Here is a 26,639-nt window from a genome sequence, read left to right as displayed (position 1 = left end):
GCCAGTAAGAAGCAGAGTGTGGATTTTAGCCCCATCAGTTAACCAATACACTCTGTTTAATAGTAAGGATTATCCAATGGCCAGCTTTTTAAAAATTTTAATCTAAAAATCTTTTTGTCTCTCAAACACTTAGATAGCTTTGTGCAGTAAGAAAAGTACAGGCTTTGCATTCAAACAAACCCCTGAATAAGTATGAGCCTCGGTTTCACCATACGTAAAATGAGGATACTTAAGTTATTGTGAAGGTCAAAGAATACAACTGTAAAGTGTCAAGTACAGTATACAAGATACAGATACGTTTATTGACACCTACGGTGGACTTCAGAGTCTACGAGTCTCATAAAATGTATGACAAATACTGTCTGTGTACCCATTTAAAAAAGAATCGTCCCTGTCTTTCCATAAACTTTCAAGGGGGACGTGATCTCCAAAAGGTTAAGAACCACTGGAGCACACAGCAGGTACTCAAAAAATGAAAGTTATCTTTCTCTTCTTGTTCTCCAAATCACTCCCTTTTCCATTAAGGATGACACATCAAGGCTTCACAATAAATGTCAATTACTTCCCACCATTTTCCTGGCTTGGTAACTAGTAACATGTGCCAGATTATACCCCAATTTTCTAGAGATAATCTAAAGAAGATCCTCAAACGCTGCTTTCCCCTTTCTTTTCACCGACAGGTATACACGGTAGTTACTCGAGAAGAATCTTGAGAACCGTCCACCCTGCTGCACCAAGTACCACGCCGGCTCGGAGAACCAAGTAAAGTAGGAACCGGAGCCTCCGAGTTGCACGATAGAGACCTCACGCCCAGCGCTGTGGGATGACGAGAATGTGTTTCCCAAAACTACTGGACAACACAGAATTCGGTCCCTGTCCTCCCTCTCCCTGGAACTCTGGGGCAGGAAAGGTCCTCTGGACTCTGCCCCGTGCGGGAGTGGTGAAAGAGAGAAAGGTTACCAGAGCTGGAGGCTGCAGCGCAGCGACATCCCAGGCTCTGCTGCCCTGAGAGGCGGCAGCAAACCAAGGCACAAAGAATACCTGCCCTCGACCCTCCCGACTGGAGATCCAAGTACAGACCTCCGACTGGGCTGGAAACCGGCTCCGGGCTTTTACGTTTTCCAAGGCGACTTCCGCTTCCGGGCTATCCTTTGCCGGAAGTAGTGTAGGGATGACGCAAAAGTGTCGCGCAATGGTAATTCCGGAAGAAACAAGAGTGCGGCGTGATCATGGTGAGAGGGGAGGGATGGTGAAGGGCCGTTGTCAGACTATATTTTGGGCGAAAATTCAGGGAGTCAGCCCCTGGCCAAATTTCCATCACACTCCCTTATTTTCATTTCAACCCTAACTCTTAAAGTGCCCCAGACGGGACCTGTTATGCTCTAGCGAGTAGGCACAGGTCTGAGTTAGGGCTGAAAGGATGCGGAGGTGGGCTTTTGAGGGAAGAAGGGAAAGGAGTGGAGAGAAGAAAAGGAGGAACTCAAGAACATGGAGATGTATTTTCGACTCTTTTAACCCTAAAATTTCTATTTTAAGGGGAAGCAAAAGAAGACAAGGAAATATGCGACCATGAAGCGAATGCTTAGTCTGAGAGATCAGAGGCTGTGAGTGTCTGGAATCAACTGGGCTCATAGGCTGCCCAGAGATACAAAAGTCACGAGGGGATAAGTAGCAGAACTTTTGTTGTTTTGTATTCACTTTTAGTATTATTGTGTCTTCGATTTACATAGCATGAGATAGTCCAGTGTATACCATCCGCATAGCTGCTGAGTTGAGTACAGTGGTGAATGGGATGGTAATTGAACGTCTAAGTGTTCACCTTGTTCCACGGTTTTTTTGTACTTTATCTACCATATCGTATTTAAGCCTCCTAATAGTTCTGTGAAGTGAATAGGATTATCTTTATGTTCCTGTCATTAGACTCCCCCGTTCCACAGGGGAAAATGTAAGTGTTGGAAGAAGGTGAGATCAGATACCATGTTTACCTTGTGTCTCCAGCGCCTGACGTTCAAATATTTTTGAAAGAAAAAACAGGAAACGTCTAGATGTCTTCGATTTACAAATCTCACATGGAAAAAGAGAGTAGAACGGTATTTCCTATTATAAGAAGGACTTAAAAGGCTCCCCTGCTTCGGCGAAAAATGGACAAAGTTGTTTAATAAGGACTGGCCTTCGTTGTGTTTAAGGGTCTCAGTACAGTGAAACTGTCCTCAGTGTCTTCACAGTTATTGGATTTTCAGCCTTTAGTATGTGCTTTATTTGTATTTTCAGTTAGTATGTATTTTATATGTATTTTTTAGTATGTGTTTTATATGTATTTTCAGCCTTTAGTATGTGTTTTATTTGTAGTGATTGGGAAATTTGCCCATGAAAATATTTCATTGCTAGTTAAAGGTTAAATATTGTGTATATATTGTTACACTTTAACCCTTTATAAAAGACATGGAGGTTCCTTCCCCATCCCTACTGTTGAAGCATCTGAGTCCTCAGAAGGTTAAGTGTCAGCTTTCTACCCAAACGGTGGGTATGATAGTATAGAAAGGAATGATAGTATAACTAACATTTATTTCTCCATTGATACTTTTTGAGTTACTGGTAGAGATTTTTTAATTTAATTACATCTATTAAATTAATTATGTTAATTTCAGGCTCCTTCCCACAGTTATTTGTGGTAAAAAAAATATGTATACTTGTGTTAATATAAGCACAATATTATTGTGTATATTAATATTATATTACTATAAAGCTTATATTAATGTAAAGCAGTTACAAAATAAGATTTCTTCTGAAGACAAGAAACTTAATTTTGAATGAGACTATAATTGCTATTGCTTTTTCTTGTTTTCTGCATTTAATTTACTTTTCCTTTCCTAGCAAAGAAAAGGACAGATTGAAACCTAAAAAGAAAGAAAAGAAAGATCCTAGTGCTCTCAAGGAAAGAGAAGTGTGAGTAATCGACATTTTCAAGTTTTCCTTTAAAACATTCTAAAACCATAAACCACTTAGAAATCCAGGCTTTCCTGAACTGACGTGCTCAGTCATTTGTAAGTCCACAACTATGCAAACAAAAATGATATTAAGGAGCATGTACCAACTAAAATGATCCTAAGACTTTTGAATTTCATGGAGCCGTAAAATCTTCCCTAAAATGAGTTTATTTGAGCCAAACTAATTACAAATGCTGGAAAGCAAGGTCTCAAATGCTCTTAATTGCCATTGTCTAACACAGGCATTTCAGAAAAGGGAGAATGCGTCATCAAAAAAATAGTAAGGCTGTATCTTCAGAATAAAGATTACTCCTTTTATTAAAGGAACACATTTAACTTTACGAAACTTCACATTTTTCTTACTTTTTCCCATTTTGCCTTAGAGTGGTAATGGATAAATCACAGGATTTATTTCTGAGAATAAGGAAAAAGGAGCTTAATCTACGACAAACTGTTCCGAGTAGAAACTAATTTTTGTTGATATCAAACTATCAGTGCACTTATTACTTTGTGTTTTGTTTCTTTTTCTTTCAGTCCCCAGTACTCTTCCTGCTTATTCTTCCAGTATAACACACAGCTGGGCCCACCTTACCACATCCTAGTTGATACCAACTTTATCAACTTTTCCATCAAGGCTAAACTGGACTTAGTGCAGTCCATGATGGACTGTCTGTATGCCAAGTGTGAGTATCATGCTTTTGCTTTCTCTGACATTTGTACAGAAACAATCACATTTATCCAAATCCATGAACAGAGGGGAATGGGGTTCTAGTTAACTTAAATGCTGGGCATTTAATGTGCTCACCATAGCAATGAATATTTTCAATGACTTGAAATATAATACAAACTTGACTGGGAATGATTAAACTTTCACAATTCAGAAAATTGTTCTTTGGTCATTATTGGCATCAATTTTGAACATAGGAAGCCCTGGCTGGCGTAGCTCAGTGGATTGAGCGTGGGCCTGCAAAATCCTTAAAAAAAAAATTTGAACATAGGGACATTTTCTTCGGGATAAATGAAAATTTATTACATTTCTCAGTGTATATATTCTTTTACATTGTGGAGAAAGCTATAGTGTAGAAAAGCTAAATAAGACATTTCGTCACTTACAATCACAGAACCAAAAGTGATGATGGTCACTGATTCCTAGTTTATTCAGTGTGGTATTTATTTGTACCAGGATTTGGGTAATTTATTTATACCGAGTCAGGCAGTTTACCATTAATATCCCTCATGTATTTGGATGTCCCTTCCTTCAAATGATCTTCCTTCACTTTCATGAGTGGGAAAAAGAAAATTTAGGCCAAGTACAGGTAATAACTTCCTAATATGAGATCTGTTGTATTTTGTGGTGGGTTTATATTCATAATATTGGGTTGGCCAAAAGTTCATAGGTTTTTTCCTGTACGAAGGCTCTAGCAGAGCTTAGTTGTCTTTAAATTCATTCAAAACAATTTTGTTAGAGTGTGTTGTGACAGCTGTCATATCTGTCTGCATTTAAAAAAACCAAATTGGTGAATTTTTATGTAGTCATTTTAATGTTGAACATGGAAATAAATACGCAACATTTTTGGCATATTACGCTTTATTACTTCAAGAAAGGTAAAAGCAACTGAAAGGCAAAAAAAGATTTGTGCAGTGTATGGAGAAGGTGTTGCGACTGATCAAACATGTCAAAAGTGGTTTGTGAAGTTTTATGCAGGAAATTTCTCACTGGACAATGCTCCATGGTTGAGTAGACCGGTCAAAGGTGATAGTGATAAAATCAAGATATTAATTGAGAACAATCAGTGTTCCTACCATGTGGGAAATAGCCGACATTTTCAAAATATCCAAATCAATAAAGTTACTGGTTAAAATGAAAAATGCATCTTTTATTTTACAGAAAAAATTTAATGCACTTCTTGGCCAACCCAGTGTTTTTCAAGCATCTAGTTAAAGATACAAATGGAAATTAAACTTATACTTTGCTATAAATAAAGACTAAGTTATTATAATCAGGAAAATTTTTGCGCCTTCAATATTTAAAATATACTATATTATGAACAACTTTATAGAGTGATGGTAGTATAAATGTTTATTGATTTTTTAAAACTAGCAACCTGGTGTAAGAGTATTATAAGTAAGAGAGCTTAATTCTTTAAATGCTTAAAATTAATGAATAGAAAAAGAGATGACATAAGGTTGTTACATTAACGTACGAAGGTAACCACCAAGTCAGCTGATAATGTAAAATATTTTAGGTATCTCTTAAGGATCAGAATTGGTGGTATGGGAAAGTTTCAGAGGATTGTTATTTGTTCATATGGACCTTTCTGTATTTATTTTTAAGGCCATGTACCTGTAATACTTTAAATTTTTAAAAAGTCTCTTAGGGAATAATAAAGCTTAGTCTGAAGCTGGGACACTGTCATGCCTGTAGAAGTTGGACTGGGGAGGCCCTGTACGAGGAAAGACAGTGAACTTGGTAGACATGTCGTATTCCCATGGTGTTTCTCATAGTTGTCTTAGCTGTTTCTCCAGCTTCTCAGGAATGCTGTGACCTACTTGTAAATGAGATGGACCAAGGGTTCGAACTTGGCCCCTTGGCAGTGGATTGTTTCCTTGACACCATAGCTCCGCCCTTACTATCTAGATGGTCATTGTGTAGGATAGCTTCAGCCCTGCAGTTAGGCTTTCTCTAGATATGGATCCTTTTAGAGTACAGCTATAATGCTGTTTTTGAAAACAAGCTTATTAAGAAGAACACTGCTCTCTGCAGTCTCTCGAGTAACATACCATACATAATAGCGCAAAGTAAAGGCTCAAGAAACATTTTAAGTGCAAACTCAGTTACTTAGGAGGTTAACTTGTCAATCTCTGCTTCCTTAATTTTTCTTCACTTGCCTCTATTCCTGAAGCAAGGCCTTTATCTTCTTGCCTTTAAGATGCCCCTTTTACCTTTTCATATCTCTTGGTATATTCCATTCCCTTCAGATATTCCAACAAGGAGAAACAGTGAGCTTCCCATCAGCTTTCTTTTCTGCCCGTGAGTGCTCTTCTCTGTTACTTTGTGTTACTTTATAATGATCCTCCTGGGCCTACTTCCTGCCCCAGATGCAAGCCCTTGCTTGTTTCACTGCTGCATGGCCCTGAAGTTGACCTTCTCAAGGCCTGTACTGCTCTCTGATTGCATGATGATCTGATCTTACTGACTTTATACCTTTATTTTGCATCTGCTCTTTGTTCTGGGTGTTATTTTTGATTTAAAGTTTCTTAACTCTTGTCTGCTTTCAAAACTATTAATGTACTTGAAAAAAATGGAAGTTTTTTTTACAGCATAAAAAAATGGAAGTTCCTTATAATGCCTTACCTCAGAGAGGAGCAGTTTAAAAAAACTGATATACAATCTCTGGATGGAAATTAGTTTTGTTTCTTTTATTAATAAAAATGGATCACATTGATTACTATTTATGTTTGTGCTTTTTTAAAACTACTTTGAGATATACTTCACATAGTATACAATACACCCATTAAAGTATACAATTCTTTGGTTTTTAGTGTATTCATAGTTGATCTTTAAAACATTTTCACTAATCCAAAAAAATGTCTGAACCCCTCATCCATCACCCTTCAACTCTTCCCTTTCCCACCATCCCTAGCAGCCAGGAATTTGTTTTCTGTCTTTATATAGATTTGCCTATTCTGGACATTTCATTAATATGGGAGCACAATATTTGGTCCTCTTTCACTTAGCATAGCATTCTCAAAGTTATCTATGATAAAGCATATATCAGTTCTTTTATTACCAAATAATATTCTATTGTAAGACTAGGTCACATCTTATTTATTCATTTCTGCTTGCTCTTTATGTTGAAAAACTATATCAAGAGTGTTTTTCTATTAATACTTATAGATGTACCTCATTCCTTTTTAAGTTACAGTTTTCTATTTTTTAAAGTTTTATTTATTTATTTATTTACTTATTTTTAGGGGGGAAGGAAAGAGAAAGAGGAGAGAAACATCAATGTGTGGTTGCCTTTCATGCACCCTGTGCTGGGGACCTGGCCCGTAACCCAGGCATGTGCCCTGACTGGGAATCAAACCAGTGACCCTTTGGTTTGCAGGCCAGCACTCAACCCACTGATGTACACCAGCCAGGACCTATTGTTTATAATTTTAAAAAACGATATTTTGCTAGACATTTGGAGGCCCTGTGATAAACAAGGCTGTACTGAATCAGTAAATATACCTGTGTTTAGAGTGAAATATTTAAGGTACATTTTCTAGAGCTATATTGCAATGTCAAGGGGCATGTATATTTTTAAATTCTAATAGGTATTGCAAAATTGCCCTCAAATAGTTATATGAGTTTATAAACCTACCAACTTTGTTTGAAAATACTTGTTTCCTTACTATTGGGTATTTCCATCTGTTGAATCTGCCATTCTAACAGATAGAAAATGAAATCTTGTTTCACTAAATATCTCCTTATAATAAGATTGAGCCCCTTTATGCTCACTGACCATTTGTATGTCTTCTCTGAACTGAAATGTGACGTGGTAGTTAAGAACCCAGTCTGTACTCTGACAGTTTCCGTTCAAATCTTATCTTTCACCCTTTGCTGTCTGGGTACTTCTTTATGCCTCAGGTTTCACATCTATAAAATTGGGATGATAATAATAATAATAACATTGCCTGATAGGAATTGTTCTAAAGATTAAGTGAGATAATCCTTGTAAAGTGCTTAGCATATTGTCTAGAAAATAGCACACAATTCTAAGGTATTATAAGCTCATAATATACTAAGGAAATTAGGCCTTTGAGAAATGTAGAAATATATTACCCTGTTTTATTTATACTTTAATATGTCTTTTAGCTTGATGGTTGCAAAGAGAAGTTTTTTTTTAAAGTTTTATACTTTTATGTGATCAAATTTACATTTTTGTTTAATTTTAGGTTTCTTTTGGTTCACATTTAAATTTTTTCATCTGGAATTGATATTAATATATAAAATAATGACAGGGATCCAGCTTAATTTTTTCTCCAGATGTATTTATAACATACTTTATGGAATCGGTGGTGTGGGGTTGGGACACTTCACTAGTTTCTTTATAAATAGAGATTTTATTCTTCTCCAGTTCTTAACTCATTTCAGTGTGCTTATTCTGCTTTCTCCAGAAGTCTCATGGGTCTTTTTAAGATTCTCAGTGGGATATAATTCAGAGAGTAAAATCAGTTTCTTCACAAGTTCTTTTACTAACATGCATTTGTTTTCCTGGCAGGTATCCCTTGTATAACCGACTGCGTAATGGCTGAGATTGAGAAATTGGGGCAGAAGTACCGAGTGGCTCTAAGGTAGGAAGGAGCTGGTCAGTCTAGATCTGCTCTAGATCGGTATGCTGAAGGTTCTTTTGACTTTCCTCCATCTGTTTGCTGTCCAAAGATTGCTTGGCTGGTGAGAGTAAATAAAAATATAAAACTAGTCAACTGTGGTCAAGAACGTAGACGATTGAAGTTTAGAGATTTTTAAGCTGCAGCCTTTTTAAAAATTAAATGTATTGGTTAATAACATTGTGTGTCTCAGGTGTACAACCTTATAATACATCTGGATACCCCATTGTGTGCTCACCACCCGAAGTCTGGTCTCCTCTGTCACCATGTATTTGACGCCCTTTACCCTCTCCATCTTCCCCCAGCCCCCTCTCCGCTGGTAACCACCATACTGTGGTATGTCTGTTTTGTTTATTCACTTGTTGCTTTTTTTTTTTATCCCACATATGAGTGAAATCATATGGTTCTTGTCCTTTTCTGCCTTGTTTTGCTTGGCACAGTGCTTTCAAGATTCATCATCAATGTTTTTGCAAAAGGCAGTATTTCACCTTTTTTAAGGCTGAGTATTCCATTATACGTGTATATGTACACGTATGTGTATATATGTGTGTGTGTGTGTATACACACACACATATATATGCATATGTGCCATATCTTCTTATCTAACCATCAGTTGAAGAACACTTAGAATGTTTCTTTTTTCTTTCCTTTTTTTCCCCCCAAGTTTTCAGTTGAGTTTAATAGGTTGTTTCTTGGCTTGGCTGTTATGAATAGTGTAAGCTGAAGCTTTTTGAACTAAGTTACTTAGTCATATTGGTCTTCTGGGCCACCTTTTACATTTCTCTGGATTTTCAATTAGAAATTGTCTTTCTATTAGTTTATCTAGACATCTCCATAAGTGGAGATGGAGATGTCTGTGAGATGTCTGTAAATCTCACAGTTAAAGAATTCACGTTCTCAGTTTTGAGTTTACTCTCGGAAGTACCCTTGAGTTTAGAGAAGCAGTTCCCCAAGTATGGTCCTGGACCCCTAGAAGTCTCAGAGACCTTTGCAGGGAGTTTGCGAAACTTTTCATAATAATACTAAGGTGTTGCCTTTGTCAGTGTGCAGACATTTGTACTGATGGCAGAACTGCTGGTTCGGTGCCTTAGTACAAATCAAGGCAATGGGCCCAAATAATGCTAATAGTCTTCATATTCTTCACTGCCACCCACTGACAGTTTAAAAAAAGCCAGAGTCATTTAAGAATGTTCTTGATGAGCCCTGGCTGGTGTGGCTCAGTGGTTGAGTGCCAGCCTGTGAATCAAAGGGTCACTGATAGATTTCCAGTCCAGGGACAGGCCTGGGTTGCAGGCCAGGTCCCCAGGATGGGGGCATGCTAGAGGCAACCACACATCAATGTTTCTCTCCCTCTCTAAAAATAAATAAATAAAATCTTTTTTCCCCCCTTAAAAAAGATGTTCTTGGTGAAACAGTGAAATTTGCTCATTTTATTAACTCTCAGTCCTGGAGAACACGTCGGCGTTCTTTGTGATAATGCGAGGCACACCCGGAGTGCCTCTGCTGCTGACCGGGTGAAGGTCACCTCGGCGGAAAGCACTTGTGTGCTTGTTTGAGTTGTGGGCTGAGCCAGCTGCTTTGTCATGGACTGTGATTTTTATCTGAAAAACAACAGACAAACACAGATTTTTCAGACTTTGGCATTTAGCAAATACTTAAAGTGAACCTGTCACCCTAAGGAAAACAACTTATTGTATTAGTTATCCATGATAAAATTCAAGTGTTCAAGTGAAAATTAGAGTTTTGGAAAATCATGAGCTTATCACCTTCCCAATACTAAAGACTGTTTTGTTGAGATCAGTGAAGATATTGAGTGTGAGTATTTTGATACTGTATAATATAATGAAATGTGTCAATATTTGGAAGATCTGTGTATCTCAGTGAGTCACTATTTCCAGATGATTCTATACATGATGTTACAAAATTAGGCATGGGTAAAAGACTCATTCAAAGTGCAAGATATACCTGTGGACTTTGTGTGTGTGTGTAAAGTTGTAATTTACGTAGTGTAAAATTGGCCGAGTTTAATTGTGTCATTTGATGGCTCTGGCAAATGTATACAGTCATGGAACCATCATCATAGGGATGAATTAGAACATCCCATCACACCAGAAATGTGATTCCATTTATGCGAAATTGTAGAAAAGGCAAAACTGTAGTAATAGAATACAGATCAGAGGTTATCTGCAGCTGAGGATGGGCAAAGGGGATCGGCTGTAAAGGGGACACAGGGGACATTTTGTAGTGATGGAAGTGTTTAGTGTCTTGATTGTAGTGGTAGTGACAAAACTCATCAAATTTTATATTTATAATCAGTGAACTTTATTATATTTTATTTATACCTAATATAGCTAATATTTAAAGGCAAATAAAGGGGACCCAAATGTATGAGTGGTAGCATTGTTTAGATCAGTAGGAAAGTGATTAACTCTTACAATAAAATATTGATTATCCCTGTGGGAAATAATTAAATTGGATCTTTATCTCACTTCTTTCACAAAAACCAATTCCAGGTAGATTAAGTGTCTGAACTTTTACAGAAAATATAGAGAATACCTTAGTGATTTTAGAGTGGGCAGGGATTTGTTAAGAAGAACAAACCATAATGGAAACAAATCGGTTTGACTCTATTGAAATTGAATATTTCTCTATAACAAAAGACACCATAAACATAGTGAAAAGATAAGCCACAGATATTAGTAACAATTATAATCAACAAAGGGTTTATTTTTAAAATATATTTAAAAACTACAAGCCTGTAAGACAAAGACAGAATCCTTAAAATCGCAATGAAATACCATTTCATACCAAAAAGATTGGCAAGAATTAAAGTATTCTTGACAATACCCAAAATAGTTGAGACTGTGGAGCAGTGGGAATTCTCACACTCGGTTGCTAAGGATGTAAACGGGACAGTCATTTTGGAGGGCAGTTTGGTGATACCTGATAGAAACGAGGTTGTCGGTACTCCTGCAGCACTGTGTCTTCCAACCTGGGATCACAACCTGTAGGTTATAAACTATATAATGGTTCACAGCGAGTGTGTTTTAGTGAAGTACAGACTGGACTGAACTAAACATAAAACACCAGCATGCATTGCATGTAGCACAGGTTGGGTACTATATCACAGAACTTTTTTTACTTTTGTGTGTGTGTGTGTATATATGTGCTTACTGTGTGCTAGGTAACATGTTTCATACTGCAGGCCTGGTAAAAGAAAACAACATGGGGAGGGTGGCTGCCATAGCAAAGCTCACATACATATTTATTGAAGACAATTATTGGAATTTTCTTACATGTATAGTAGCAAAAGATGTCAGGCAGCTAAAAGATCTATTAAGATAATGAATAAATTGTGAAATGTTTATGAATTAAATACTACACAGAAATAAAACAAATGATGTAGAGGTATATATCAATGTGGATAAACCACAAAGACAATGTAAAAAAGAAAGCAAGCACATATGTGGAACATATAATTTATCTAAAGTTTAAAAACATGCAAACCTGGCCCTGGCTGGGCAGCTCAGTTGTTCAGAGCATCATCCTGATGCACCAAGGTTGCAGGTTCAATCCCCGATCAGGGCACATACAAGAATCAACCAGTGAATGCATAAGTAAGTAGAACAACAACTATCTCTCTCTCTCTCTCTCACATCAATAAATTGTTTAATGCAAACTACATTGTTTATAGGCACATACATACATAATCTTATAAACACAGTACAATTTGTGTGGGACTGATAAATACTTGTAGAGAGGTAGAAAGAGATTAAGAATGGAGAGGGGGTTTTTTATTTGTAATGTTTAACTAGATGGTGGGTACAGTTCATCATTCCTTACACTTTTTTACATACTTGAAATACTTTGAATAAAAAGGGGTAAAGAGGCAATTATTTAAAAATAATTTAAAAATAAACAGTGGGAGGGGAGAAAATAGAAGCAGCAAGTGGAAGCACCAAGTTTGGCTCTGAAGAAAAGCAGAGACGTGGGATGTTAACTGGAGGAGCTGGTATAAGTAAAAAGGATTTTTTTTTTCCTTTTTAAAATGGGTGAAGTCATGCTAAGGCATGTTTGTGTGTTTCTGGGGAGGATCAGTGGGAGGAGGAGATCTTCCTTCAGCAGTGAAGGGAGAACTAGAGCAAAGACCTGCACTATGGCCTCCCTCGTCTCTCAGCAGCCAGTCTTCCTGTCTCGTAGTGTGTCTGTTGAATCTTCCTAAGACAAGGCTTTGCTTGTGTCCCCTGTCCCGGAGAAGGCTTGAATGATTCCCCATCGCCCGTGTCATGGAGCTCTCACTCCTCAGCCTGGCATTGGAGACTCCTCTTCCCAGTCTGTCTACCTGCCTTTCCAGCCTCTCTCACTTTCCTCTGTGTGAACACCTTCTCACTCTTCCCTGAACACACCCAAACCGTTTCACAGATGGCTGGTGCCCCATTTGGAGTGTGCCTGCCTTCACTTTGCCTGGAACATGCTTTTATCTTCATTCTATTTTTATCTCGATGTAATTTTTTCAAATTTACCCAGCCTACATTGACCTAGCTCTGAACTGCTGCAGTGTGGGGTGTTTTTCTGCACTTGGTACCTGTGTGCTGCCTTGTATTTTTACTCATTTAGTAGCTCATCATCATTGTGTGATACAGCATGGCTCTGGGGACCACGGGCCTGGGGTTTTCTATTCCCAATTTGTATGGAAATAGCACATGTTTGATTTGCTAATGGCAAACAGTATGAACATATACATCCAGGATGGAGCAGAAATAGGCTTACAGTTGTGAGTATGCAAAGCAGTTTATTCTTGCATCTATTTTCTGTTGTATTATTTTCCATACAAATAACTGCAAACCTACTTTTGCCTCACCCTGTAGAATAAAAAATAAAATTCCCCCTCCATATTCACACTTTCTCCATTCTCCTAAGATTGACAATTGAAAATGATTAGTATATACTTAATACACATTTTTCCATGCAGATGCATATCTAGAGAATCAGCAAAGATTTGTATTTTCTTAATTGAATGATAGATCAGTGACCTGTTTTGTTTATTAAGCAATTTATTATATTTGAACAATTAAAATAAAAAAATTAAAAAACCAATTTATTATAGGCCCTTCCACATTGATACCTACAGCCCTGCCTCACTTTTAACAGGATAAGAGCACCAAAATGTATTTCGCTTTTCCCTTATTGATGGATATTCAGATTATTTCCAGTTTCTCACTGTTACGAACTATGCTGCAGTGGCCATCCTTGTGCCTGTATTCTTGTACATATGTGTAAGAAAACTTCCTAAAAATGAATTGGTTGGCTTAAAATTGGTTTGGCTTTAAATCTTGGATTTTCCAACTTGGTTACTTTAAACAGATTACTTCATCTCTGAATCTGCTACCTCAAATGTAAAATGGAAATATAATAATTCAGAGTTTCATGAGCATTACATGACCTAAGACACGCCAGCTGTCAGTCAGAAAGTTTTAATTCCCTCTTACATAAGTTGTCGTTCCAGTCAGAAGGTCAGCTTCACGAGAAGTGGGTGCCTTGAGGTCTACACGTAGATCGTGTTACTCTTCTTTCCCTGAGTGAATCTGAAAAAGTTGTCCAGCTGCCAGAATGTTTCCCTTACTCCGTCTCTGCAACCCTCTAGGATCGCCAAGGATCCAAGATTTGAACGGTTACCGTGCTCACACAAAGGAACCTATGCAGATGACTGCTTGGTACAGAGAGTAACTCAGGTATTGTTTACTTTGTGCTTTTAAAAAAGAAAAGATAAGCTGTTTTCTCCTGAGGTTTATGGTCAGAAGAGGATCTAGGAATATAAATGGTATTAAAAGATTGCAAAGAATCCCTTTATAGGAAGCAGGGATGTCCTCACTTACTTGGGAACGTGGCCTGGAAAAGTATACTGTAACTTTAATGGAAAGACCATGTTTCCATTAAACACCACCTCGGGTGGGGAGGAAACATGGGTTTCAAATACCAGCACCTGAATTTGCTAGGTATGTGATTTGGGGCACTTACTGATTCCTGATTCTATAAATCTTCTCTATAAAATGATTAAAGTGAGTGAGTGTGGACAATAATACAGTTGACCCTTGGACAATGCCAGGGTTAGGGGCTCTGACCCCTGCACCGTCAAAAATCTCTATAACTTTTGACTCCCCCAAAACTTCAGTTGTCCCTTGGTATCCTTGGGGGATACCAAACTCTGTGGATGGTCAGGTCCCCTGTATAAAATGGAATAGATCGATGCGTGCGGTCTGCTCTCTGCATCTGCAAACTCCCAAACACAGAACAAAAACAGTACAGGTATTTGTTGAAAAAATCCACATATAAGTGTAACTAAGCAATTAAAACCCATGTTGTTCAAGGGTCAACTTGTATGAGATTTTACCTCCCTTTGAATCTAAAATATAGTTGTATTTCCATTTATCCCCCCCCCCCCGAAGGAATTTTGTTCCTCCCTACCATGCCTAACCCAGATGTATTTCTCAACTACACCTAAGTCTCCCGGGTGCTGTCTCACAGGGACCCTGGAGTCAGTGGGTCTTTGATTCCTTGTCAAGCACCACAAGAACATCTGCTGCTAGTTGCCCTTATAAGAGCCTCTCTCTGCTAAGGATCATCATCTTCACTGGGTGACCACACTGTCAGCCCTTTAGCAACTCCATCTTGTGGGCGTGGCCAGCATTTTCCTTAATTTCCTACTGCACAGCTGACATCAGCCTACAGCTCTTTGTAAAACTCAACAGGAGATTTGGTGTGATGGAGGCAAAGTACACACACGCTCGCTCCCAGCTGGCAGCTGCATGTTATTTCTGTCAGAGTTGCTAGGCTCAGACTTGTCCTAGGGATCCTAATCTGGCTTCATGGCCAGGAAGGTAGCCTGCCTCCACTACAGGAGACCTCAGTAGCCTTGGGATCCTGGGAAAGGCAAAAGCTGTGCCCTCCAACCTAAGGCACTTACTGTGCCTTTGCCTAGAGTCCCTCTGGGCATTTTCCCAAAAGCAAGAAATTGTCTACCTCAGATGTGAAAGTCCCTTCCACCTACGAGACAGAAAATGGTGTGCAGCTTAGCTTTTCTATGCCCTCCTCTCCCACCGCCAAGATTCTTAGAGCTACATTCAGTTCAGGCAACTTATTAATATGTTTTATAAATGTGAGCTCCTAGATCATACTATCTATTCAGCAAATTGCTATAACCTTGCCTTGGTATTTATTGTGAAAATGAATGAATTCTTCACATTGGCTAGTGGTTGTGCCATTATCGTATTGCTAAGTAGACTCAGTAAACTCTATGTGTGTTTCTTATAGCACAAGTGTTACATTGTGGCCACAGTTGACAGGGACCTTAAACGAAGAATCAGGAAGATCCCTGGAGTTCCCATCATGTACATTTCTAATCATAGGTGAGAACTTCCTCTTGGGGAAATGCTTCAAAGTACATAGTTGATATCAATTAAAAAATGAGGTCTGGCCCTGGCTGGTGTAGCTCAGTGGATTGAGCATGGGCCTGAGAACCAAAGGGTATCTGGTTCGGTTCCCAGTCAGGGCACATGCCTGGGTTGCAGGCCAGTTCCCAGCAGGGCATGCATGAAAGGCAACCATACATTGATATTTCTCTCCCTCTCTCCTTCCCTTCCCCTATAAAGATAAATAAATAATTTTTTTTTGAAAAATGAGGTCAGGTTATAGAAGAGTTTCAAAGAGATTTGTTGCATCAAATGTTTATATAGTTGTATTTGAAGAAATGAGACAAAAGAACAAGGGCAAAAGATAAAGCTAGGATTTAGGAATGAGGCAGATTTTCGCATTGTTACAATATGATTACCAGAAGAATGAGAGCAACGCGTTGCTTTAAACATAAAGCAGTAATTTAAATCAAGCTAATCTTTTTTGGCTAGAAATTTTCCTTTTAAAGCCTAGTGCATGTGATTAGCACCCCTCTGGGAAACTAAAAGCTTATTTAAAAAAAAACAAACAGAAAATGTTCTTTATCCTTTTTGGATGTTCCCATGTCAGCACAAGGTCTTCAAAGTGTTATTGTCCAGCCTTTCAGCCCGAGGAGAACACAATATAGAGGGAATAACATGGGCTAAGGAGTCGGGCTTGTCTGGGCTCGGTGCCTGGCTTGCCCAGTTGTTACCTTTCTAACTTTGAAGAATAAAGAAAAAATATTATTGTCAGCATTCTGCTTTATATCAGTCATTATGGTAGCCCTTTAAAATATTCCCACTGACAGAAAGGACTCAGTGAGGGTGAGAGTATTGCAGTCAGTAAATGTGGGTTTTTAGGTGAGTACTGGACCTACCTTTCTTACCAGTGTTAATTTTCTGTCCTGACCAGGTACAACATTGAGCGGATGCCAGATGATTATGGAGCCCCTCGGTTCTAATGCTTAAAGGATGAAGTTCCCCTGCTTTCCTTCAACTAACTTTCTCTGTTGCCAGTTCATTAAACGTGCTACAGAATGAGTTGTTATTGCTCCACTCACCCACTTGCTCTGTTATGTGCTAAGTAGGATTAAATATACTCACTTTTTGATGTTGCTTTGAAAAATGATATTTTCTATCATTTTAATACTTGTTACATCTTTTTATAAATCAGATGACTGCTCACAGCTTTGATGGTTGTTGTTTTATATTGATTTACTCAGCAAATATTTATTAAGGTTATACTCAGTACATAATAAAATACGATCCTGCTCTCAAGATATTCATATTACAGTGGGAAAGAGAAACATGTAGGTGAATAAATGCAGTAAAATACTGGTGCCAGGATAAAAGCATGAGGGAACAGACACATGAGAGGAAAGAATGATTTTTTTCTACTTGGTTGGGATAGGGAGGGAAGAAAGGCTTGAGGTGTAATGTTTAAATTAATCTTTAAAGGTAAATAGAAATAAATAGGTACTTGCCCAGTAAATGATGCAAATAAGGCACAGGAAACATGAACAAAAGCGTGGACACAGATATTACGTGGAATGAATGTGTTTGTGCAGACAACTGCCAGGGGGTTTTTATAACCAGAACATAGGGGGAAGTTGTCTGTGCCCGCATCTGAGACCCCGGAGGTAGGAGGAGGGCATAAAGGTGACTTCTGTGACTTGCTAACAGGTTAGCACTTGATCTTGAGGTCAGTAGAGTTATTAAAATTTTAATTAGGGTACATAACATAGAATAGCTATTTTAAGTGATCACAAGGTAGTGTAGAAATAGACAAATCACTGAAACAATAGAGAGGCCACAGATCCCTGTATATTTTTGTCAGTTTGGTGTATTTTAAAGGTTGTATTTCAAGCCTGTAGAAAAAGAAGATTCTATGAGAAGGCCAAATAGGGTTAAGTCATTCTACCAGGATTAGAATTCTGATTTTACTAGTTAGTATCTATATAAATTGGGCAAACTACATAACCATTTGGTGCCTTTCTTGCTACCTCTTAAACATATTTTGAAAAATACAGTTTTATTTAGTCCTCAGAACAACCCACACAAGATGGGATTAAATTGAACAAAATAAGAGTTGTTCAATAAATGTTAGTAGTTATGTTATAAATGCAAGTTGACTATCCATTTGGAAAAACTTTGGATTCCTACTTTATATGCTTCATGAGAATACATTTCAACTGATCAAATAACTTTTTTCTAAGCTATGGAAGTATTAGGAAAACACATGAAATATATGTGTAACCTTTGGATAGAATTCTCAAATAAGATGAATGTAAAAGTCATGAAAGAAAATATTAAGCCCTGGCCTTCTGCTCAGTTGGTTGAAGCATCATCCCGATACACCAAGGTGGCAGGTTCTGTCCCCAGTCAGGACACACAAAAGAATCAACCAATGAATGCATTAATAAGTGTAACAACAAATCTCTGTTGCTCTCGCTCATAAATAAATAAATGAATAAGTCGCATTTCAAAACACTAACAATGACCAACCAAAAAAAATTTAAGAAAATTCAATTTACTATAGCATCAAGAAGGATACAATACTTAGGAGTAAACCCTAAAGAGGTGAAAGACTTGTACAGTGAAAATTATAAAACATTGCTAAAGGAAATCAAAAAGGATGCAAAGAAATGGAAAGACATTTTGTGTTTGTAGATTGAAAGTCAATATTGTTAAAATGTCTGCTACCCAAAGCTATCTACAGATTCTATCCATTTTCTATCAAATGCTCAGTATTTGAAGAAACAAAACAACATGCTGGAAATCTCAAGGGACCCCAAGTAGCCAAAATAGTCTTTAAAAGAACAAACGTGAAGGCCTCACACTTCCTGATTTGAAGACATACTACAAAGCAGTAGTAATCAAGACAGTGTTGTTCCAACAGTAAGACAGATGGACAGACCAGTAGAATAAAATAGCACAGAATAGCACCTTGTATGTATTGCCAAGAGATGGTCGAAAAGGGTGCTGAGACTCTGCAATTGGCAAAGGACAGCCTTCAACAAATGGTACTGGGAAAACAGGATGTCCACACCAAAAGAAGTTAAGATGCACCTTATACCATAGACAAAGATTAACTCAAAAATGGATTTAAGACCTAAAACCATAAGAGTAGAAGAAAACACTGGGGAACTTCAAGACATTGGGTCAGCAATGGTTACTGGAACCTCACTCCACAAGTATGGTCAACAGAGGCAAAGTTGTCAAACGAAACTGCATCAAACTGAAAGAAGCTTTTGTGCATCAAAGGAAACAACAGAAGCCTGTGGAATGGCAGAAAATAATTGGAAGTCGTTGACCTGATAAGGGATTAAAATCCAGAATTTATATGGAACTTCTGTTAACAAAAAAATGAAGTAACTCAATTTAAAAATGGACAAAAGACTTGAATTGACAATTATCTGAAGAAGATACACAAATTGCCAACAAGCACAGGAAGAGATGTTCATTGTCACTAATGAATACAAATCAAACAATGAGATAACACCTCACACCCTCTAGGATGGCCACTGTCAAAAGGACAGAAAATAACAAGTGTGGGCGAGGATGTGGCTAACATTCTATTAACTGGAACACTTATGTGTTGTTAGGAATGTAAAGTGGTGCAGCCACTGAAAAACTGGTGGTTCCTCAAAAAATCAAAAATAGAAATACCATGGTATGGCCATCCCATTTCTGTGTATATGTTCAATAGAATTCAAGGCAGGCTCTCAAAGAGATCTGCACACCCAAGTTCATTGAAGCTCTGTTCACCCTGGCTGGTGTAGCTCAGTGGATTGAGCACGGGCCTGCAACCCAAAAGATCAAGGTTTGATTCCCAGTCAGGGCACCTGCCTGGGTGGCAGGCCAGTTCCCAGCAGGGCACTTACAAGAGGCAACAATACATTGATATTTCTCTCCTTCCCTTCCCCTCTAAAGATAAATTTTTTTAAAAAAAAAAGCTCTATTCACAACCAACAGGTGGGTGCAACACAAATACCCACTGACGGTTCAACAGATAGAGAAAATGCAGTGTATGCACACGGTGGGATGCACACAGTGGGATATTATGCAGAGTCAAAAAAGAAGGAAATTCCATCGTATGCTACGACACAGATAAACTTCAAGGACATTATACTAAAATAAGCCAGTCATTAAAATAAGCCAGTCACAAAAGGATAAATACTGTATAATTCCACTCACATGAAGTAAATAAAGTAGCTAAGATAGGGACAGAGAGCCCTGTCTGGGTAACTTCAGTGTTGTCGCAATGTGCCAAGGCTGTGGGTTCAATCCCCAGTCAAGGCACATGCAGGAATCAACCAATGAATGCATGGATGAATGGAACAAAAAATCAGTGTTTCTCTTTCCCCGCCTTCCTCTCTCTTTCTAAAATCAATTAAACAAATAGAAACAGGACAGAGGTAGGTGGGTAGTGCCAGGTGTGGAGAAGAGGAGGGAAGGAAAATTAGTATTTAGTAGGTATATAGAGTTTCATTTTTGCAAGATGAAAAATTCTAGAGATTTATTGCTTAACAATGTAAACATACTTAACCCTGCAAACTGTACATTTAGAACGATAAAGATGGTAAATTCAATGGGATGTGCTTTTTGCTATAATAAAAATTTATATTGAGATCAAAGCAATGTACAGTGAAAAGTGAAAGTTTAAGAGAAAGTTACACAGCCTTTAAAAACTGCTTCTTTGCTGCACTCCGGTGGAACTCGTGGGCACAAGACTTGCTGGCTTTGAGCCAGGTGTTTGGGGAATCCATCCTGATATGGGAGCCTTAAAAGCTGGGGCAGTCGAAGTGTGGTCCAAATACTTCACTCCTCAGGGAGAGGCTGGGAGCTGGGGGTTCCCTCGCACTTGTATAGCTCTATGCTGAGGGTGAGACTCATGGTGAGAATGGGTCTCCTCCACCTTTCCTACCCATTTGGGGATATTTTCTCATTTCACCTGTTGTGTAGGAGTCACCCAGCTAGTTTCTGGATTTCTCTCAAGTGGAATTGCTGTGTGTGTAGCTGTGCATTCTGAGTGATCACGGTAGGAGGGACACCTCAATGATTGCATTACGGCAATGATTTTCAACTGGTGTGCCATTGCACACTTGTATGCACAAAGAATTTTAAAAACATGCAATACCTGATTTATTAGGGGCACTCACATCTTTTCCCTTAGACTGTCAAATTAAAAAATGACAACAGCCAATACAACAATAGTCTAGTGTGAATTAATCAAAATTATACCTGTTTTATTTTTTTTGTCAAATCAGCAAAAAATATATATTTTTTGTTCTGCCACAGAATTGTAATAATTAGTTTATGTGTGCCATGACATGAAAAAGGCTGAAAATAGCCAGGTTATAAAATAGTTCAGATTGTGTGTTCCTTTGAGAGTGATTATGCTTATTTGTAAAATTCTTTTGAGTCATTGCATATAGTTATAGTTCACTCATTCTAATTGGTGTTTTTAAATTTTTTATTTATTGAATTTAGAAAGAGAGGAAAAGAGAGATCGGTTTGTTGTTCCACTTATTTATGCATCCATTGGCTGATTCTTTTTTTAAAAGTTTGTAGGTTTGTTTGTTTGTTTGTTTGTTTTAGAGCAGGAGGAAGGGAGGCAGAAAGAGAGGGATAGAAACAATGATATGTGGGAAAAACATCAATCAGCTGTCTCTTGCACATGCCCTGTTTGGGGACCAAACCCATAGCGCAAGCATGTGCCCTGACTGGGAACCACACTGGCGACCCTTTGCTTTGTGGTATGATGTGCAACCACCTGAGCCACTTTGGTTAGGACATTGGTTGATTCTGGTATGTGCCCTGACTGGGGATCAAACCCACAACCTTGGGTTTGATCACCCATATCAGGGTGATGCTCTAACCAAAGGGCTACCTGGCCAGGGTTCTAATTGCTGTTTTGCATTCTATTATATAAATACACTGCAGTTTGATGATCCATTCAAGTGTAGGTGAACATTTGGATTCTTTTCCAATTTCAGTCATTACAAATACTGCTGCTGTAAAGACTCTTGTACATGTATGTATTTATGCTGGTTATATGTTTAGGAGTGGAATTCCTGGGCTACATGTCTGTTCAGCTTTAGTAGATATTGCCAAGTAGTCATTCAGAGGGGTCATCCCAATTTACACTCTCACCAGCAGCATGTGAGAATTCCACTTGTTTCTCTGCTTGGCTTACAACTGCTTCATTTCCAATCTCTGCCTTCTCCATCACATGGGCTTCTCTCTGTGTGTCTGTTTCACACGGCCATCGTCTCAAGGTTGCCAGTCACATTGAATTGAGGCCCACCCTACTCCACCACGACTTCGTCTTAAAGAATTTCATCTGCAACAACGCTGTTTCCAAATAAGGCCTCTCTCTGAGGTATTAGGGGTTAGGACCTAAAACATGTCCTTTTTTGGGGAGGTACACAATTCAACCCATACCAGATACGATTGTAGTAGACATCTGTTCTTGATCTCAGTGGGGAAACCTTCAACTTTTTACCATTAAGTGTAATTTTTGCTGTGCTTTTTTTTAGAAGATATTCCTTACAAGGTTAAGGAAGTTCCTTTTTTATTTATGTTTTGCTAAACTTCTTAAAAATCTTCTGAATGATTCCCTGGCGGGCTAGCACAGTTAATTAGAGCATGGTCCCAGTAACCAAGGTTGCGGATTGATACTCAGTCTGAGCACATACAAGCAACAACTAAAGAATGCATAAATAAGTGGAACAACAAAGGGATATTTCTGTCTCTCTCAAAATTTATTTTTATTTATTTTTAATTTTAATTTTTATTTTTTATTACAATTTATTTTTTAATTTTAATAAGTTTTTAAAATAAAAATCATGAAAGGATGATGAAATTTATCACATTCTTTTTCTGAATCTAATGAGATGATCACCTGATTATCTCCTTTATTATTATAGTAAAATACATTTATTTTCTATTTTTCAGGAGAGAATTGTAGTTAAAAATTGAAAATACAAGTAACAGGGATTTCTCAGTTGAGTAATAAATTTTTTCCATCTGGGTGCTGGTTACACAATTGTGAAAATTCACTAAGATGTGTGCTTATGATGTGTAATTTTATGTATCTGTTATACCTTAATATAAAGTTAAACAACTAAATTCCTCCTTGAGAATGAGAAGCTCTTTCTTAGGATACTTAGATTTCCCACTTTGCACTCACACCCACCTCCTAAGAGAGGTGAAGATCTGGGTTGCTCATTAAGAAAGCAAGGTCAGATTTTTAAGTGGTGCACAACTGATACAGTGACACACTTAATATGCTCAGGGTTAGGTACTGAGCGTGCGCCCTGGCTGGTGAGGCTCGGTGGCAGCGTGGTTCAGCTTTGTTTTCCGGTGACAAATTCAAGCCCTTACCGGAGTTCGTGTTCAGTATCACACTGAGAGATTGGCTTATAGTCTAGGTTCTCTCGACAATTTTTGTATCTCTTCTTTGCTACCTTTGCTTTAGCTGAGATTCACCAACCTGAGTTTTTATCTGTTCAATTATTCTAAAGAATTCCAGTTCTCCCCTTTTTATAACTGCAGAGGTTACCTTTCAGCTGCCTGCAGGAATTTGTGTAGTCTTATATTGTCTTCAAAATGTTAACACTCTTCACAGATTTGTTCCTAATTGGGTTCTTCGATATAATTGAATTGTCTATTCATTTAACTCGAGAATTTTGACATCTTTACAATTTTTCCTCCTTTCATTTAGACCACGATACGGCTCTCCATTATTTCAAGTCTAATTTTATCTCACTCCTACGTGATTTTGTATCGTTCTGTAGTTATCTCCATATAAATACTACGTATTTCTTATGGGAGTTATTTCTACTTGTTTCATGGTTTTTGTTGTTGTTCTGATTTTTGCTATTGTAGCTGGAACCTTTTCTTTCTTTCTTTCTTTTTTTTTTTCCATTCAAAAATGAACCCGTGGAGCGATAGGATCTCTACCACCCCTCTCAGCTCTGAGACTCTATGGTTTTTCGGTTCTATGACAGCGTTCTACTCTCACCTACATTATCCGGACCTGAAGGAAGATGGCAACCGAGGGTTGCCAAGCAAAGGGTCGCTCTATCTCGCCTTTGTTCTCCTCTCGGTGGCTACTGCGCAGGCGTAGTCGTCCCAGTACGACCCCGCCTTCTCGGTCGCGGGCCCTGCTCGGTAGCGCCGGCGCACTGGCTCTCTCCCTTTACAAGCTCCGGGGCCTGTAGGCGCCGCGAGTTCCGGCTGTCGCCGTCGCCGCCGCGGCTCTTGGAGGTCGGTTGCGACGAGTAACGGTGCAGGGACGAGCCCTGCGCCTTCTCCGATATGTACCCTAACTGGGGCCGATATGGCGGGAGCAGCCACTACCCGCCTCCGCCGGTCCCGCCGCCACCGCCGGTGGCGCTTCCTGAGGCCTCGCCCGGGCCCGGGTACTCGAGCTCGACGACTCCCGCGGCCCCCTCCTCCTCGGGCTTCATGAGCTTCCGCGAACAGCACTTGGCGCAGCTCCAGCAGCTGCAGCAGATGCACCAGAAGCAAATGCAGTGCGTTCTCCAGCCCCATCACCTTCCTCCGCCCCCCCTGCCGCCCCCGCCGGTGATGCCCGGGAGCGGCTACGGAGACTGGCAGCCACCGCCGCCACCGATGCCCCCTCCTCCTGGGCCGGCCCTCAGCTATCAGAAGCCGCAGCAGTACAAACACCAGATGCTCCACCACCAACGAGATGGGCCTCCTGGTTTGGTTCCCATGGAGCTGGATTCCCCCCCTCAATCTCCCCCTGTACCGCCAGGGTCCTATATGCCCCCCTCTCAGTCTTACATGCCCCCACCTCAACCGCCACCCTCGTACTACCCCCCGGCCTCGTCTCAGCCCTACTTGCCTCCTGCTCAGCAGTCCCCTTCTCAGTCCCCACCTTCCCAATCTTACCTGGCTCCCACCTCTTCCTATTCATCCTCTTCCTCCTCGCAGTCCTATTTGAGCCATTCCCAGTCCTACTTGCCCCCTTCTCAGGCATCTCCTTCCCGCCCTTCCCAGGGCCATTCCAAATCCCAACTACTAGCCCCACCGCCGTCCACCGCTTCTGGGAGTAAGACAACTGTCCAGCAAGAGCCTTTGAAAAGTGGTGCCAAGAACCAGAATGCTGAACAGCACCAAGCTGCCCCTGAGCCGGATCCTTCGAAGATGACTCCACAGGTAAGAAAACATCTGCCCCATCTTTTCACCTGGAGGCCCCTAAGTGCGCAGGCCTCGGGGCTTTAACCAGTGCTCAGCCTAATTGCAACACCTATGACTAGCTAATTTACACTCCAAAGGATTCCATAAGAGTCAGAGGTCTGACCTCGCAGCTTTTTAATTAGCTAAATATCGATTATCGAACGTGTTTGAAGATGCTTCTAGACACCACAGAGTAGTGAGGTGGCTCAAGAGTTTCTTCTTGGATGTATTGGTTTCCTTTGACCGACTTCTAGATTTTGTTGCTGTTGCAAAGGGTTCTGCTTTAAAATTGTGTTGGGAACCAAAATTTCCATTTGAGAGGCAGCATAAATTAAAGAAGCCTCTGAAAGAACTGGAAGTTGAAATGCACCTACACTTTTTGCTTCTTTAAAAGAATTATTTAGGGACCACTGATAGCTGTCAGCTTCCTGAATGGAAGGATCTCCCCAGGTGAAGGACTGAAATCTTGTTCTCATCAGGAGCATCCCAGTTGTGCTTAGAGATATGTGTGCAGTACACAGGGGAGTCTGCAAGTTTGATCCTTTGGCGAGTCTGTTGGTCATTTAAGGAACGGACCCCATACATGCTTTTCTCACATCATTTAAAGATTTCAGACATGACCAGTTCATTGCATTGTATTGTTGTTACCGTTCACTCCAGAGTAACAGCCGTGGAATTTGGCCAAGGTTTAAAAAAAAAAGACACGAAAGTTTCCGATGCCTCGTCATTCATGAGGGCCATTTCTCTAAACTTCTGTTTGGAGTCATGCCTCCCAGGGAAGGGTCAAAGAGTGATAGGACAGCAGTGATCAGTTCCTCCCCTTAGAAAGAGGAGAGAACCAAAGTGGATAAACTATTTTTATGACTTCCTAAAATAGACACTTTTAGCACTTACTAATCATACCTAGATTCCCTATGAGAAAAAGAGACTCTTTTTATCTACAAACTCAGATCTACAATGCATATAAAAGATTTCCAAAAGATAGGGATATGCCATTCTAATGTTATCGTAGTTTGGCATTGGAAATTAAGAACAGATACAGTTGTTTTATATAAGCAAGATGCTGTGGTTGGCGGTTGAGTGAGGGACTCTGTTGGCTCACACCAGAGTACTGTGCCACCAGGTTGCCCCCCAAGATGTCTCTGTTACAGGGACAGAATTATCTCTTTTCTCACCCCACTTCGAAATTTCCAGTGCTTTTGTTGTCAAATTCTCTGCATTAACTCAAGCCAAAATATGACATATCTTCATCTCTACTAGACTGGTATTCTGGCCTTTTATAGAGAGATAAATGAATTTATGGGATGGGGATCAGGCAGGTGATTAATATAAACACTATGAGCAGTGCTTTTCTGCCTCTGTGCTTGCAGTGAACTCCTTTTAGTGCTTTGAATATAGAGTGCCTCCAATTCTTTGGTGAGAGCCAGGAAGAAAGTAATGGGAAAGAAAACTGGAAGACGAGGCTTGAGGAGTATGAATGAGCTTTATCCAGAATGGCCTTGTAAGCCTGCTTAGGCTTTTCTTACCTCTATCTAGAATTCATTCCAACTTCTTCATCTCCCTTTTCCCTATAGTTGTATCGTTTTCAAGGCACATCTCAAATATCAGGGTCTCTATGAAACCATTTCTAAGC

The 26,639-nt window shown here is 39.3% G+C and overlaps 3 protein-coding genes across 8 annotated transcripts in view; 2 read left to right on the top strand and 1 right to left on the bottom strand.

Moving 5' to 3' along the window:
- Nucleotides 1-1,132, bottom strand: part of AREL1 (apoptosis resistant E3 ubiquitin protein ligase 1) — a 37,574-nt gene extending 36,442 nt beyond the window's left edge. For 4 of the 5 annotated variants that reach the window (XM_037031788.1, XM_037031791.1, XM_037031792.1 and 1 more), the window contains exon 1: nucleotides 961-1,132. The gene's annotated coding sequence lies outside the window, so the exon portion shown is untranslated. The remainder of the gene's footprint in view (nucleotides 1-960) is intronic. The other variant, XM_037031789.1, reaches the window with a different exon arrangement.
- Nucleotides 1,133-16,977, top strand: FCF1 (FCF1 rRNA-processing protein). Its single transcript, XM_037031794.1, has 8 exons — nucleotides 1,133-1,232; nucleotides 1,537-1,604; nucleotides 2,875-2,946; nucleotides 3,522-3,670; nucleotides 8,255-8,327; nucleotides 14,008-14,095; nucleotides 15,675-15,769; nucleotides 16,707-16,977. Exons 1-8 carry the CDS (start codon nucleotides 1,230-1,232, stop codon nucleotides 16,753-16,755), a joined length of 597 nt encoding a protein of 198 aa, XP_036887689.1. The 5' UTR covers nucleotides 1,133-1,229; the 3' UTR covers nucleotides 16,756-16,977.
- A 6,986-nt stretch (nucleotides 16,978-23,963) lies between these two features.
- Nucleotides 23,964-26,639, top strand: part of YLPM1 (YLP motif containing 1) — a 59,903-nt gene continuing 57,227 nt past the window's right edge. For both annotated transcript variants that reach the window (XM_037031654.1, XM_037031655.1), the window contains exon 1: nucleotides 23,964-24,985. In XM_037031654.1, coding sequence (XP_036887549.1) covers nucleotides 24,119-24,985 — 867 coding nt within the window. In that variant the 5' untranslated portion in view covers nucleotides 23,964-24,118. The remainder of the gene's footprint in view (nucleotides 24,986-26,639) is intronic.

The sequence above is a fragment of the Sturnira hondurensis genome, unplaced genomic scaffold (assembly GCF_014824575.4).
Source record: "Sturnira hondurensis isolate 20B ecotype Veracruz unplaced genomic scaffold, ASM1482457v3 Scaffold0021143, whole genome shotgun sequence".
Lineage (NCBI taxonomy): Eukaryota > Metazoa > Chordata > Mammalia > Chiroptera > Phyllostomidae > Sturnira > Sturnira hondurensis.
Note: the sequence above shows the minus strand (reverse complement) of the source record. Positions and strands in the feature narration are given on the sequence as shown.

Bases quoted from the DNA above. Each gene is read 5' to 3' on its own strand.
- FCF1 (XM_037031794.1), top strand. The intron at 8,328-14,007 runs GTAGGAAGGAGC...GCAACCCTCTAG, and splicing joins AAGTACCGAGTGGCTCTAAG to GATCGCCAAGGATCCAAGAT. The intron at 14,096-15,674 runs GTATTGTTTACT...TGTTTCTTATAG, and splicing joins TGGTACAGAGAGTAACTCAG to CACAAGTGTTACATTGTGGC.